The 14,875-nt window shown below is 34.1% G+C and overlaps 1 protein-coding gene across 1 annotated transcript in view; it reads left to right on the forward strand.

Annotated features, from left to right (window-relative positions):
• The first annotated feature begins 10,591 nt into the window (after positions 1-10,591).
• Positions 10,592-14,875, forward strand: part of LOC129227738 (probable ATP-dependent RNA helicase DHX34) — a 36,751-nt gene continuing 32,467 nt past the window's right edge. The window contains exons 1-2 of the mRNA XM_054862343.1: positions 10,592-10,809; positions 14,383-14,480. Coding sequence (XP_054718318.1) covers positions 14,453-14,480 — 28 coding nt within the window. The 5' untranslated portion in view covers positions 10,592-10,809; positions 14,383-14,452. The remainder of the gene's footprint in view (positions 10,810-14,382; positions 14,481-14,875) is intronic.

Raw genomic sequence — 14,875 nt, forward strand, 5'->3', positions numbered from 1 at the left:
GTCGGGTTTTTGTTTTAATTTAATAATTTTTTATTGTTAATTTTATCTTAAGAAGATAAACCTAGCATATTATACGACTATGTATTTACATTTCACAAAATTTTTTTTTTTTTTTTTTTGAATGACACATAGCAGGACCCTAAGCAGTTGCCTGCATTGCCTGGCCTTGATGCCGCTCTTGATTAACAGCGTATTTTAGACGTTTTGAAAAAGAAAGTTCACATTACCATATAAAAAGGAGGACAATAATAGGAAATAATTGTTTGCAGTCCAATGTTGACTGGAATTAGGATCATTGTCAACAGACGTGCGGCTATTTAAAACAGTTTTACTTGCATGTACTAGGTCTCACAAGACGCTTTATGAACTTGTGCCCTTCAAGAGAGATACATTCTGTTTTTGATGCACTGTGAAGGACAATTTAAAGCACCAGGAAGGAAGTTGCATCCAGGATGGGAATCAATCTCGCTACCTGGGGATCCAAATTTTTAATTTTGCCACTTGTTACTTTTGCCTTTGCTTCTCACTACCTCAATTGGTGTTCTGGTATTTGCAGGGGCCGACTGGGTTCCTTGAGGGTATCAACCTTGACTCTCAAGGGTGTACTGGTTCGAAGGTGTAAAACAAAGTGAAAGCACACGAGTTTTGAGAGCGGGGAAACAAAGGTGCACAGGTTTAAGGGCGCAAAAAAAAAAAAAAATTGGGCGCACAGGTCAATAAACCATTTAGTTCTCTTTTTTTTTCGTTATAAAAATTAAAAAGACTAATGATGGTATGCTTTAAAAGATTAATTGTAGTTTAAGTTGCATTGCTCTTAAAAGTATTTGCAGCAATAAATTGGAGGAAGAATTATGGAAGTATAGAATTTTAACATTTACCTTGGAATGTGTACCTCCAGTGTCAGCATTAATGTATTTTCTTAAACATTTTGCCGCATCCGCTGGTTTTGGAGACGTATAAATTAAAACCGATTTTCAAAATAACGTAACTTGGATTCGCCTGCCTGAAATAATTGAAACTGTTGTCAAAGTAGAATAACGACCCAAAAATAATTCTCCGAAACAGCCTATTGACCAGGGTGCCCCTAGACAAACTCGAAGCAGAGTGTTGAACGCCAAAACTACAACTAGAAACAATCTACCACACCTGGATGACCCTAACATGTTTGATGATAGCCCGGCCCCTGAGATAGACGATTCAGCAGAAGTGAATAGTACACCAGAAATGGACAATTCACCTGAGTGAATATTTTTTTCTTTTCAGATGATATTGTTACATGTAAGTCAAGGGGCATCTGAATCCAGAAATGATCTACAGCTCCCTCAGATGCACTATGCAAAGTAAAGACAGACAAGTATTCGAATTTTATTGCAGAACCCACAGGAGCCAAGTAAGAACAGCACCTGCATTATATCTTTTTGATCGCAAATGGACACAGCTCGGGCATGAACTGAATGCTGAACACCAAGTTATAAGAAACAATTTCAAATTACAGAAATCATTAAAGGATCAAGAAGTGTTTTCCTGGAAATTAAAATTTTTTAATTTCAATGTTCCAAAATAAACGCAGCGGCTTACCGCAAAGCAAATATATACATACCTTGTCTTATTTCTTGTCTTCTTTCAAAATAACGAAAAGTTAATTGTAGAGAGCTTGTAGATATTTAGGAGACCTGAAAACCGACAGAAAAGAAAGCTAGATAAATATCTAGGCAATCTACATTCCACCGGCCATCGGGATATCTCCCTTTATTTCGCATTCACAAAGCATTGTATATACACTGGTCCACAGGACTTTATACTCTAAAAACATAAGTATAAACGAAGACGACGAAAAACCAACATTCCGAAAGATAAACGACATAAGTATAAACATATAAACAGTTAAATGTTCCAGAAAACCCAACATTCCGAAAGATAAGTATAAACATATAAACATTTAAATGTTCCAGAAAACCTAAAAGAACTCCATCAGATAGGATACCAGTCCCAGTCATCACTCCCATCACCACACTGTCTTCCGTACATCGAGTGTCCATCTAAAAGATCAGATTCATATTTACAAACGAATGAGTAGATATTCTTGGTCAAGTGGTTAGCGCATCGGAAATAAATTCCTAGAACATCTTTTGTTGAACTCGGGTTCGATTCCCGAGGAATGACATATTTATATTTACCTCTTGTACTGACACCACTTACCTGAGGCTAGGTGAGCTGAGGCTTTGAGTGGAGACGCAGGTGAGGCTTTTAACAATGATAAACTTGAGGTAGGTAAACCTTTTACTGGTGATTTTTTCGGTTAATTTTTTTTAGTTCGGTTAAATTTTTCGGATCTTTTCTTTGTCTCTTATGTATGTTTAATTATCAATATTATAACAATTAATTAATATTATTGTTTCATTACAAATATTTAATAGTTACTTTTAATAGGTTAATATATAAATCTTTAAAAATTTACTTTGTGCCCCCCCCCCCCTGTCAAATTTTTATCGATGATCCGCCACTGTATATATATATTAAATATATGCTTTCAAATATACTATATTTGAACAACAAGAGATTTACTCTTACAAGTAAACCCCTGAATAATTACTTCATTACAAATAGGTAACTTCTATGCAGGTACCGATTTCAATCTCCATTTAAAGATAGGCATTTTTTGGCCTGGTTCTCAAACAATTAATACGATTTTACATGAGATTATGATAAGAAAACTGCCCTTTAAAAGAAGCTGAAACCTTGTCTTTGGTGTATACGTAAAAAAAAATTATAAATATACATAATTATATAAATAAAATTAGTATATGTAAGTTCTGTTGAATAAAGAAACAAAATGTACCACGTATTTACTTCTAACTTATCGACAGAGTCAACATTTCTTGATTTCTTCACGTTTTCGTTCATGGGAAACGAATGCAATATTAAGAGTCGCGAATATTCTTACTTTGCAAAGTTGCAGTGCAACCTTTGAACGGGTTTTCCAGCTACCGGGAAAAGCTCTACAGGCGTAGCCCAAATGCTGTTTGGCGACCGCGTGCTCCTCAGATGCCCGCATTTTGGAAAGACGCAGGAGAAAGAGAGGAGAAGGGTTCAAAAATGAAGCCCTCCCGAAATATTTTAGAGACTGAAGCTAAGGAAAAGTCGGATAGCTCTCCCGCAGGATGAGTGTCCATAGGAGGTTTTTTTATTAAGTTTTTGTCCTCCAGGACTCTATTAGAATGCACCTGGTTAACCGGTTGAAATAACTGTGGTTAACCGGTGTTTCTTTAACCCAAGAGAGTATCGTAACCGGTTGCACCGGTCGGCTAATTTCATGACTCAGTGCTTCATGTGGATGTTTTCACTAGTTTAGAAAATCCGTAGTACTTTTTTTTTCTGTTTTTATTAACCGTCTCTATTATAGAAAGCACCTGGTCACCTGGTTAGCTATCGGTTTCCTACGGTAATCCGGTTACTCTATTCGAACATAGCGATGAAAAACCATAGATTAATTGTAGCTGTGACTGTACCTGAACATAGTTTTGTTTACAAATGGACGCAAGGAAGCATAGTGGACGATTCGTGTCATTAATAATCGTCTTATTCTGAAGCTCTTGTCACAGAGTTTGGAACTTCTATTGGTAAATTTTTACTTCTTCAATCGTAATGAAATTTATGTAAGCCGCCGCATATATTATACAGGGACCACCTCCAGGGTCTTACTATGACTTTTGAGGACACTGGGCACGAACTTAATTTGATGCCCTTCCACACCAGTGATGAATCCAGGATTTATTTTGAGAAGTGTTGAGGTCACAAAAATTTTATATCGCCGTAGTGTCACTGACTTTGAGTGAGGTAATTGAAGGCATTTTTTTAAATAAGGCCGTCGCTAGGTCAAACCTAGCATATGAGCACAAAAATCAGGGGAATTGCGTTATATAGCAGAGAAAGAGAATTCAGAATATGAACCTATATTAAGAAAAAGAAAAAACCTGTGACCCCCCCCCCCCCCCCCACTTCTCTCAATCAACTCTAATTTGAATTCTGGAACTTTGGATTCAAATTATGTTTTTCGCAATCACGAGTTGCGACAAGATCCCACTCATTGGAGTTATTGTTTCTAGAAACGGCCCCCCATCCCTCCTCCTGGGTGGTTACGAGTGTATAGTTGAGTGTGTGTGTGTGGGCTTACGTGTGTGCACGTAGGAGTGTGTATGTGTGTAAAGGCGCGGGTGCGTGTGTGAGTGTGTATGTGTATCTATGAGCATGCGTGTGAAGGACATGCATGCCACCGTCCAGCAAAAGTGGATTCTGGGTGACAGTGCTCAGGACCGGAGGCCGGTGGGCAGTGGTGCTGGCGAGGCTCCTGGTCCAAACTGAAAAAGGAACCACAACATCAAGGACGGCCAAGTGAGAACAATAAGCAATCGTGATTGCTCAAAAAAAAAGCTTCACATTTGACTCGGGGGAGGGGACATTCTAAGTATTTATTATGTAATTTATAAAAGAAATAACAGTGTAAATGAGGGTTGAGTTTGTAAATTTTTTTTGCTACCGGAAAGGCAGCAAGAAATAATTACTTTTATTCCTTCCATTTCGTCCCTGTCAAAATGACAGGTTGAGCATTCGTATCCCATTTCTGGTACCCGTGATATTTTGGGCTAGAGCCTACAAAGTTTTTCTTTCTTTCTAATGGGGCTCTATTAGGCTATTTAGCCCTTACCTGACCTAGTATGTTCCTCCGATATGGCATTCAGTCTTTCATGTGGCATCATTAAGGCACAGATGTCAATGGCGCAGATAATTTTGACGCCCAGTTTCCAGCAGAAGGAGGCAGCTGGGCTCTCTTTGATTCGAACCTTCACTGTGGATTAAAATTTTCCAAGAGAATTCAAAGCCAAACGAATACCCAAGGGATCTTTTGCATGTTGTATAATCGTGCGGCATGAGCGCTGGCAATTTTCTGCATCTCAAAAATCCACTGACTGGCAACCTTGGGTCAGAACCCGGGACCATGGAGCAGAAAGCCAATGCCTTTCTACTAGGCCATCTAGTCTACGAGCCTACAAAGTTAAAACTGAAAACATTCCAAAGACAAAAAATGGATGCATACCTATATTATTTTACCTTCATTATAATTTTGTTGAATTAAAAAAAAGAAACTTTTATGACAATTTTCTTGAAAATAATGAAATTGTTAGAGGTTAAAAAAAGATTTTAGTCCTGGTGGTAATTTGCAGTTGTTTATTATTTTTCTCTGATGTTCTGATCAAAATTAATAGCTTTTCTCTTTTGCTTTCTTTTATTTTCTTTTTTGAAAGCAATGTTTTAAATTTTACTTTTGGAAACCTTGGTATTAATTTTATCGATTGGCAAACTATAAATTGCATTGTAAAACTTTAAAATCATCATAAGAAATGTTATTGATACTCATTTTTTTCTCTTGCTTTATACCTAAAATACGGTGAAATCCTTTCTTTTCCAGCTGCCTAATAAAACAAACCTTGAAGATATGACTGATCCTTGAAAATGATGCATACAAGCAAAGGTACACTTTAAGATCTTCTAGCTTTTTTTCTCTTATTATTACAGTACAATGAAACATCCCTTTCAATGAATTCAATTTCCATTACATTGCTTGAATTTCATTGCAACAAAAATCTGATTACAACAAACCAAGCGTACAGTTCCTTGATGCTCATTGTAATGAAATTTCACTGTATTACTTTCCTACTGGAGTATTGAAACTTACTTTTATTGCTTTGAAGATTCTTTTTAGATTTTTACCTTAAAAGCTACTGGGCTCAATTGAAACAATTTTGGTGGGTCTCCCCTTGTTCTGATCTGTTGCACTTTTGGTATACTCCCTCTGTTCCTGGCTTCTTGGTTGAATGTTATCAAACTTAAAGATATATTTCACTTTAAGTAGTTTGAAAGCTTTGTAGGCATAAAAAGAAATCAAAATATCATTAAAAAAAACTCTTGTTATTATTTTTTTTTTTTTTGAAATGGAAAAATAAGTAAATAAAAATTTGAATAGGTATTTTTAATAAAATATTTCTATTATTTGAACATAAGTACTGTGACTTTTTTTCAAACAGTGTGCAAAATATTTGCTATCTCGTCTATGGCCTTTGAATTGAATATCAATTTTCCATTGAACTACTGATGCAAAAAAAAAAAAAAAAAAAAATCAGTTTTAACAATTCTCTTATATATGATAGCCGATGATCGAGTAACCCAAGTGTTTTAAAAATGAAACTTACACTACGGAATGATAATTTGATAATATGTTTTGGAAATGTTTAACATGCAAGGAAAAGCCTTATTGTGACAAGGCTGAACTAGATCCGGTAACTAAACTGTTTTACTTGTGAGACTCTGTCAATTCAGGGGAATAAAGAAACAAGAAAGCAGTCAATAATGAACGCTACCTACTAGAGTTTAGAGTTAATCCACTGGAGTTAGAGTTACAATTTCAAGTATCAAAATATCACCAAACAGGCAATTGCTTCGTTTAAATGTAAAAGCAATTTTCACTCGTCAAACCTTGACGGGCAATTTTCTAATATTAATAATAATAATGAAACTTGAATTGATAAAACATTTGGATTGGAAGTTGCTCCACCTGCCCAAAAATAATAATAACAAAAAAAATTTTATTTTTCAAAAATAAAAATTGACTTTTCAAATGTTGTTGGAAACCTTAACAATAAAAGTTCATGAGATATCAATTTGTAAGCATTATGACGCTTCAAATATTTTGATATCCATCTTTTCATAAAAAGAATCTGAAAACCAATGTATTTCATATAATAACTAAATTATAATATTTATGGGGTTGTATTATCCACACCTCCAAAAGCTTTTAAAACTTTTTGATGAATAACCCACAGATTATAGTCATGAAAATGCCAGTTATTCTTTGGATGTACCATATAAATGTGTGAAAATTCTTTCATAAATTTTCTCATTCTGAGGTTCCTGAAGTGTACCAATAGTGTAAACAACTAATTTCATATTCTAATGAAGCTGTTGATTTGATAACTTGTTCAGTTCATCCATAAAATTTAGCTTAAGGATAAGGGGGGGGGGGAGCCAAATTTAAAATGTATGTGTATTTTAAACAATACAAAATACAAAGAAATGCAGCAAAAAGTTCTCAAGCAACATTTCTTCTTTTTTTATGGTATAAATTTCAGAAGAACAAAAAAAAAAAAAATCCAAACTTTAATTTCCCCCCCCCCCTCCAGATTTCTGTTATTTTCAATGTATTCACAATGTTAGTTTGTTAATTTATCAATAGAGCCGTTTCCGTGGACACTTTCGATCCCGGAAAAAATCTACTTTCCACCGCATTCCGGTTATTTGCGCAGTATATGTGGATTTTTTTCTCCTCCTGTTCACTTCTGGGAGGAAAGCGGAATTTTACCCAGACTGCATTACGCAAAACAAGTTCGTCTATTAGCCGCTAAGGATGTTGGGTAAAAATTGCTTTCTGTGGCACAATGGGAAACCTCTTTTTATATGGAAATGGGGAATTTTTCAATCGGTCTTTTGTGAAGCCAGAGCGGGGATTTACCGGGTCGAAAAGTGTGTTGTGAACGTGGCTAATATGGGTTATTTATCTTGTCCTTCTCAATAAATGATAGATCAGTATTTTTGGAAAAACATGATGGCTGGATACCAATAAAGTCTTGGGGACTGCTTGATTAAATAGAACATTGAACATACATACAAAAATTGGTCATATAGGTATATCTAAGAGGAGCGTAGTTATCAAATTCTGGACACAGTCCTGTACAATGTGGTTTAATGCAATGGTAGATCCAGCTTCTAGTTTCAGAGAGGGTCATTATTAGAAAGGAGGGGGAGGGGGGTTGTGCAAAGTACAATTTTTCCTCTACAATGGTGGCTTAAAGGTGAATATTTTGACACATGAATGCCCAAAAATGCTGCTGTAAGCAGGGCCGATCCTAGGGTGTTGGCCGCCCATGTGCAAAGACCTAATGTGCCGCCCCTCAAGAGTAATTTGCATATTTTGACTAATCTTTAACGTCTATATAAATCTTTCTTTAAATTTCTATGCCAAGTTCGAATTTAAAAAAGGGGGGAGGACAGAAGAATGATCTTATAAAAAAGAAGAAATTTTTATAGTAAGAAACTCCTTAGGTACAATTTATATCTTTGAAGAAAGTAATAGATACCAAAATTTACTAGTCGTAAAAACGCATTTTATGGTCTTTCTTCGGTGACATCAGGGAAGGGACAGAGGAAGGGGAAGCGTAGGGGAGGTGTCATGGGTTCAGGGGAGGGAATTGCTCCAAGAAAATTATCAAAATTGGCGTATGAAAATATTTTTAGTTAATCTTTAGTTGTGTTTGGTTGCAAGGACAAAAAAGTCAAGTATATTCAAGGTGCATGGAGAAATTTTCGAAATTGACTTCAAATATCGCAATTTTAGGAACTTTTTCGAGACTTTAGGTGAAAGTAATGTTGCAGTTCTTTCCTAAAACTCTTTCAAAATTGAAATCAATTTGAAGCTTTTTTTTAAGACCGTAGCTTAGGAAGGATCGGTGTTCTTCCCCAAAAATCCCCGAAACTGAAATTTTAAACCCGCAATTTTGGGTTACCTTTGTTGACGTTGCAAGAGGGAGGGAGATTCAATCGTCTCCCTTTGAAAGATTTCGAAATATAAGTTTAAAACGCAAATTTTAGTTGTCTTTGGTGACGGTAGGGGATCTGGTGGCTTTCTTCCGGTAATTTCTCGGCACTATTGTTTCAAAAACCCATTTTTGGCTATATTTGAAAACGATAGGAAAAATGTGAGAATATTCCTAACCGAAATATTTTTTGGAACTAAAATCCATTTTAGGCTGTTCTTGGGAAGGAAGGGTTTTCGGCTCCCAAGTGGATATTTCTAAAAGCGCAATTTTATGCTATCTTTGGTGATGTTAACAAAACTGGGAATTTTAAGCATTGTTTGATAACGATATGACTAAGAGCGGGCGGGGGTTCAGTGTGCCCTCACGAACTGTGTTTTTGAAACTGAAGTCAATTTCAGGCTAGTTTAGGCAGGAAGCTGTGGCTCCACGGAACCGTCTAAAAACGAAATTTTCAGGTATAGTGATTGCGTTGGAGAAAAGGGGGATCCGGGGTCTTTCCCCAAAAGTTCTTGAAACTGATGTTTGAAACACGCAATTTTAGTTTGTTTTTCAATACATTAAGTGAGAGGGGGTAGATTTAGGGGTTTCTCTAAAGACGATAATTGAGACTGTCTTTAATAGTAATGTTTGTGAATTGATTTCAGGGTCCTCCACTGCAAAAATTTCGAAAAATGCCAAAGCAATTTTATATGACGTTTGATGATAGGAAGGGCTGTCGTCTGAAAACACGTTTTCGATTTTGGAGCCAACATTTTTAGGCTATGTTTGATTAAGTTAAGGTGGAAGAGGTGAATCAGAGACTTAATTGGGTCCTTAAGATGGATGGTTCAACCAGCGAACTTTTCCGAAAATAAAGCCCTAGAAACGCAATTTTAAGCCTTCTTTAGTTTCTTCAAGGAGGTCATGGCATCCTTTTGGATCTTCGTTTTGGAGCTACATTTAAATTTGCTTCCCGGGGAAAGGGCCCTGTCCTCCTACCTGATCTGATACCGGGAAGTTCATTCAAGATTTTAATCAGAAAAATTGTAAAGGGGGAAAAGTACAACATTTTAGTTCGTCATTCATATATGTTACTCTCAAGGGAATCGCAATTTTCCACTTTCTCTCCACGCATCCACGATTGTTAAACACAGAGTTTATTACATAGTTTGTTGTTTGAAATGCTTGCGAGAGTATCTAATTAGAATAGCTTTTTTTTTTTAAATAAATAAAATATGTCTTCATTGTTTAGGTCTATAAAAGCTTGGGGAGTAAGCATTAGTGGCCGCCCTCGGTGCTCCTTTTAGACGGCACCATTTCATGCTTCAGAAGGGGGCCTTTTCCCTCCCCTGTATCCATGCCTGATTACCGGTTCTGTCACAAACTTTGAAACCAAATGAAGCATATGTGTGTAAAGAGTAGATATTAATGGACAATGAACCAACACAATGTTCCCTATCATTCTATTTTTCTTAAACTATGCTATGCTGTCGGGAAATCGACACATACTTTGACAATTGAACATTTAAAAATCAGCATATTTATTCTACTTATTATAAGTTATCTTGTGAGAAATTCTTGAGGAATTTTGCTTGATTATAAGAACTACATGATGCGGCCGGCGGCCGCCCCTTGCTTTGGCCGCCCTTGTGCGGCGCACACTCTGCACACCTGCTAGGATCGGTCCTGGCTGTAGGTCATATTTAGTTACTTAAGGAGAGGGCCAAGACCTTATGATCCCCTGCCCTCTGCATACTCACGTGATATAACCATGTAATAATTCATATAAATTTGATATTTCTCTTTTTTATAATTTACAGAACATGAAAAATGTAGGGTTTGGTTTTGTCTGGAAGATAAATGCAGTTGTAAAGTTTCAGCTAATTATCTTTTTTTTCCTTATTGTTTTCTAGGTTGGTACTATGTCTAAACATAAGCATCAAAATGACAAGGAGTACATCTCACGAGCTAGAACTGAGCAACACCATGATAAATATGAAAGAAATTATAAGAAACAGAAAGAGCAAGAAGGCAAAAGTCATTTTACTGAAGATGATCATCATTCAGGGGAAATATCCAAAAAGATAGTGCATTTAAAATGCACTCATCCTGGTTTTCAATGGAAAAATTATCGCTCTGCTCTGAATAAAATATTCTTTGACTACAAAGGAAAAGTTAAAAGGTAATTTCTTATGCTATTGAATTTGCAATTTTTACTCCATGCTCTTTTATGTTTGTTAAAACTAGGAAAATTTTTGCTAACATAATGCATATAATTCTTCTTGTCTCTGGATTAATAATGCAATCAAATAAAAATGCAATAAAATGTGATATTAATCACATATCTTTAGTTTTTTGCTGTAATAATTATTTTTAAATGCTTGATTCTCAAATATATATATATATATATATATATATATATATATATATATATATATATATATATATATATATATATATATATATATATATATAAAATAATAATAAAAGTGAAAAATATTGAAAAGACCACACCAAGAGCCCATAGATGCGCATCGCAGCAAAACTAAAAAGCCAAGTAAATATAAAATTAAGCAAACAGAATTACAAATATTAAACAAATTATAAATAACAAATGATGATAAAAAGGAAAAATGCAAACAGCTATTAAGTAGGAATAGAAAAAGAGTGAATCCAGAGCTCATCAGCCATGGAGGATTCATTAATTATGGTCAAAAGACCAAAATTTTAACTATAAACTAGAAGAGAATGCTTAAGCTCCAGTACATGTAATATAGAGTAACAATGGGCAAACGCACCACTTGCTAAGCTAAAAACAATAAACTAGAGCTCAAACCTAAAACTAAAAGCAGGGGTTTTTATATATATATATATATATATATATATATATATATATATATATATATATATATATATATATAATATAATATACTAAAGTAGAATTTAGTGATAAGATGGTAAATCAAACTTGGTAGTTGTTTATTATTTATAGAGGTTTAAAAAATATGCTGCCTAGTACAAATGGGAAAAAATAAAACTAGCGCTGTATTATGGAGAAACATTAAAGGGTACATACCTTTTTGTAGGGTTAATGTCAAGGTCGATGAATTTTTGTTAGACCAAAAAAAGTCAATTTAGGTTTCTTAGGCCTGCATTTATTCAAAATGTAGTCATTCATTATCTTTAAAAAAGTTGTTTTGAAACCACCTTACTTTAAATTTGCGTTATTTTTACAACAATAAATCAAGTATTTTGAGAAACCACGTTCCTCTCTTCCAGCACTGCATAAAACCAAGTATTGATTGAAGAAATCAAAATGAAAATTCTAAGCATTGATGCATTATAGCAGAAGCTAATGCTGGGACAAAAGTAGACAAGAAAGATAAAGCTTTTCAAAATGTAACTTTTGAAAAAGCTTTTAGCATACTAAATACAATACAACAGTTTTTTTTATAAAACCATTTAAAGGTTTACATTTTGAATATAGTTAGTTAAAATACATTTTGAAAAACGAAAGGTTTTATGTTTCATCAAAGAAAGCAGATAAACATCATTCAAATAATTTTTAAACATTCAACTGAGCCATGTAATGTGATGCTTTAAACAATTTTGTTTGAATTGTCTTTAAGTCTAGAATTTCTTTAACATGACATATTAAAATAACTACATATTATATATTTTAGGAGGTTCTTATTTTTTGTTAGCTTTTGTGTATATTTTGAATTTAATACTTAGAAAACTAGAGGGTAAATAATTAGGTAGGTCACAAAATGTAATAAAAATATATTTTAACCCCAAAAATCACTTCAAAGTAGCTTTTATTTTTCCACATAATCTCTTGCATCTTTGATGAACTTATCATATCATTTTATCAGAGCCCCGATTCCACATGCAAAAAATTCTTTGGGTTGCTGTCTTATCCACAGCAGGACTTCATTAAACCTAGATAAAATGTAAAACTGTCTGCAAACTCAAATAAATCCTTTAAAATTTTCTGCCAAAAAAAAAAAAGAAAAAAAAAAGAGAAGAAGTAGGAAAGAAATGCTGTACACCTGCCGTACTGTATTGTCCAACAGAAAATTTTTAAATTCTATGCAAGTGAAGTGCTAAAAACATTGTGATTAATAAAAAATGTGCTTTTATTTTTCCACATAATCTCTTGCATCTTTGATGAACTTATCCTATCATTTTATCAGAGCCCCGATTCCACATGCAAAAAATTCTTTGGGCTGCTGTCTTATCCACAGCAGGACTTCATTAAACCTAGATAAAATGTAAAACTGTCTGCAAACTCAAATAAATCCTTTAAAATTTTCTGCCAAAAAAAAAAAAAAAAAAAAAAAAAGAGAAGAAGTAGGAAAGAAATGCTGTGCACCTGCCGTACTGTATTGTCCAACAGAAAATTTTTAAATTCTTTGCAAGTGAAGTGCTAAAAACATCGTGATTAATAAAAAATGTGTCAGTTTCATAGTATTTAACAGAAGCTGTTCACACACAATCAGAAACATCAAGGTATACTGGGGGAGGGGGGAGGAAACTACAATAAATAAAGAACCATGTTAAAAATGTCAAAACTGTTGGCGCTTTTTCGAAGATTTTTCGAAGACGGCATTCAGGTGTTTGTATTATCTGGGTCTGAATTTCATGTTGAATGTTGATTGCAAACTGTTTCCATCCAAGCTGTTTCAGTGCCACAAACAAATGGAACAGTGCACATTACAGCCCAAACTTGGCCCAAGCAATATCCATCTTTTTAGTCTGCTGAAATAACATCTTAGAGGTAAACAATTTGCAAATGACAATTAACATGACATCCTACTGTGAATGAGACTGCAACTCAAATTACTTTATGCAGCTGGAATTGGAGCTCTGATAAAGCGATGGGAACAATGCTGGAGATTATGTGGAAAATAAAAAATTGTAGCTAAGTGGATATCTTGGCAAAGTGTATTTTTATTATATTATTATGCAACTTACCCTTGTAAATTGTTATATATGCCTAAAAAAAATCTATATTATACAGAATTCACGGAAGAACATAGGATTGAATGATTCCCGCAGCATTTTTCAAAATCTCACTTAAAAAGCTTCATTTGCATGCTGTTCCCATACAAAACTCGCTTGACATTTTGTTCTATGTAAAAAATTTCCAATATTTTAAAAGAAATATTTATGTTCAACAGGAGATTGGGCTGAAGGCATTTTACTTGCAAGTTTGACTTACGAATTTTATGTGTCTCAGGTTAATTAAATTTGTAATTTGTTTTATTATTTTTATCTATATGAGCTACTCTTTTTTATATATTTATTAGTTCACAAATGCTTTTATATTTGGCTCATCTTCAATTCAGTTTTTATAAATGTCAAATGTTACTTTTTAATGTTATTTGTCTGAAAAGGGTAATACTTTATTGTATTATATTGTCTTTGGATATTAAGCATGAATATTGGAAGGTTTTTAAATGGAAAAGTTCCATTTAAAAACGTTCCATGGAAAGTTCCAATATAAAAAATATTCATTGAAAATGATGCTTCATTCTTTAACTCATACTATAGAGTGGAGATTTTGTTTGAGAAACTTTCTTATGTGTTGAATCTTTGCTATTGAATTCATGTTTTATATTTTTTGTGTCATTTAATTCTTTGTATCTCAATTATAGTATTAATATTGTTTTCAATATATTTGCATTTACTGTCATTTGAATTCATAAAAATGTTTGTCATTCCAAAGTTTAAGATAATAATTTTGTTTTAGAAATACCTCTGAGTATGATGATTTTTGGATATTTCTTGAGAAGTATCAAAAAGTTCAGCTAAAAGCGTATATGAAAAGAGAGGGAGCCGCCGAAAGTAGTAAGTATTTAAGTACTGTTTGAAACTCATAGAACTCTGAGTACCTAGCCCATAGTTTAATACATAAGTCCATACTATTTTGATAACATGGGCGGATTTATGGGGGGGGCAGAGGGGGCAATGCCCCCCCCCCCAGTTTTGGGAGGACTTTATGTAGTAACAACACATTTTCAATTTTTTTTTTTTTTTTTTTTTTAATCATTAATTTTTTTTTCTTTGACTAGTTCAGAAGGGCATGGGTGGATTTATAGAAGGGGGGCATAGGGGGCAATGCCCCCTAGTTTTGGGAGAATTTAAAATAGTAACAACACATCTTTCAAAATCTTAAAACAAAAAAAAATCATTATTTTTTTCTTTTTTGAATAGTTCAATGAAAATGAAGAGAATAGGAGGGA

This window comes from Uloborus diversus, chromosome 8, assembly GCF_026930045.1.
Source record: "Uloborus diversus isolate 005 chromosome 8, Udiv.v.3.1, whole genome shotgun sequence".
Classification (NCBI taxonomy): domain Eukaryota; kingdom Metazoa; phylum Arthropoda; class Arachnida; order Araneae; family Uloboridae; genus Uloborus; species Uloborus diversus.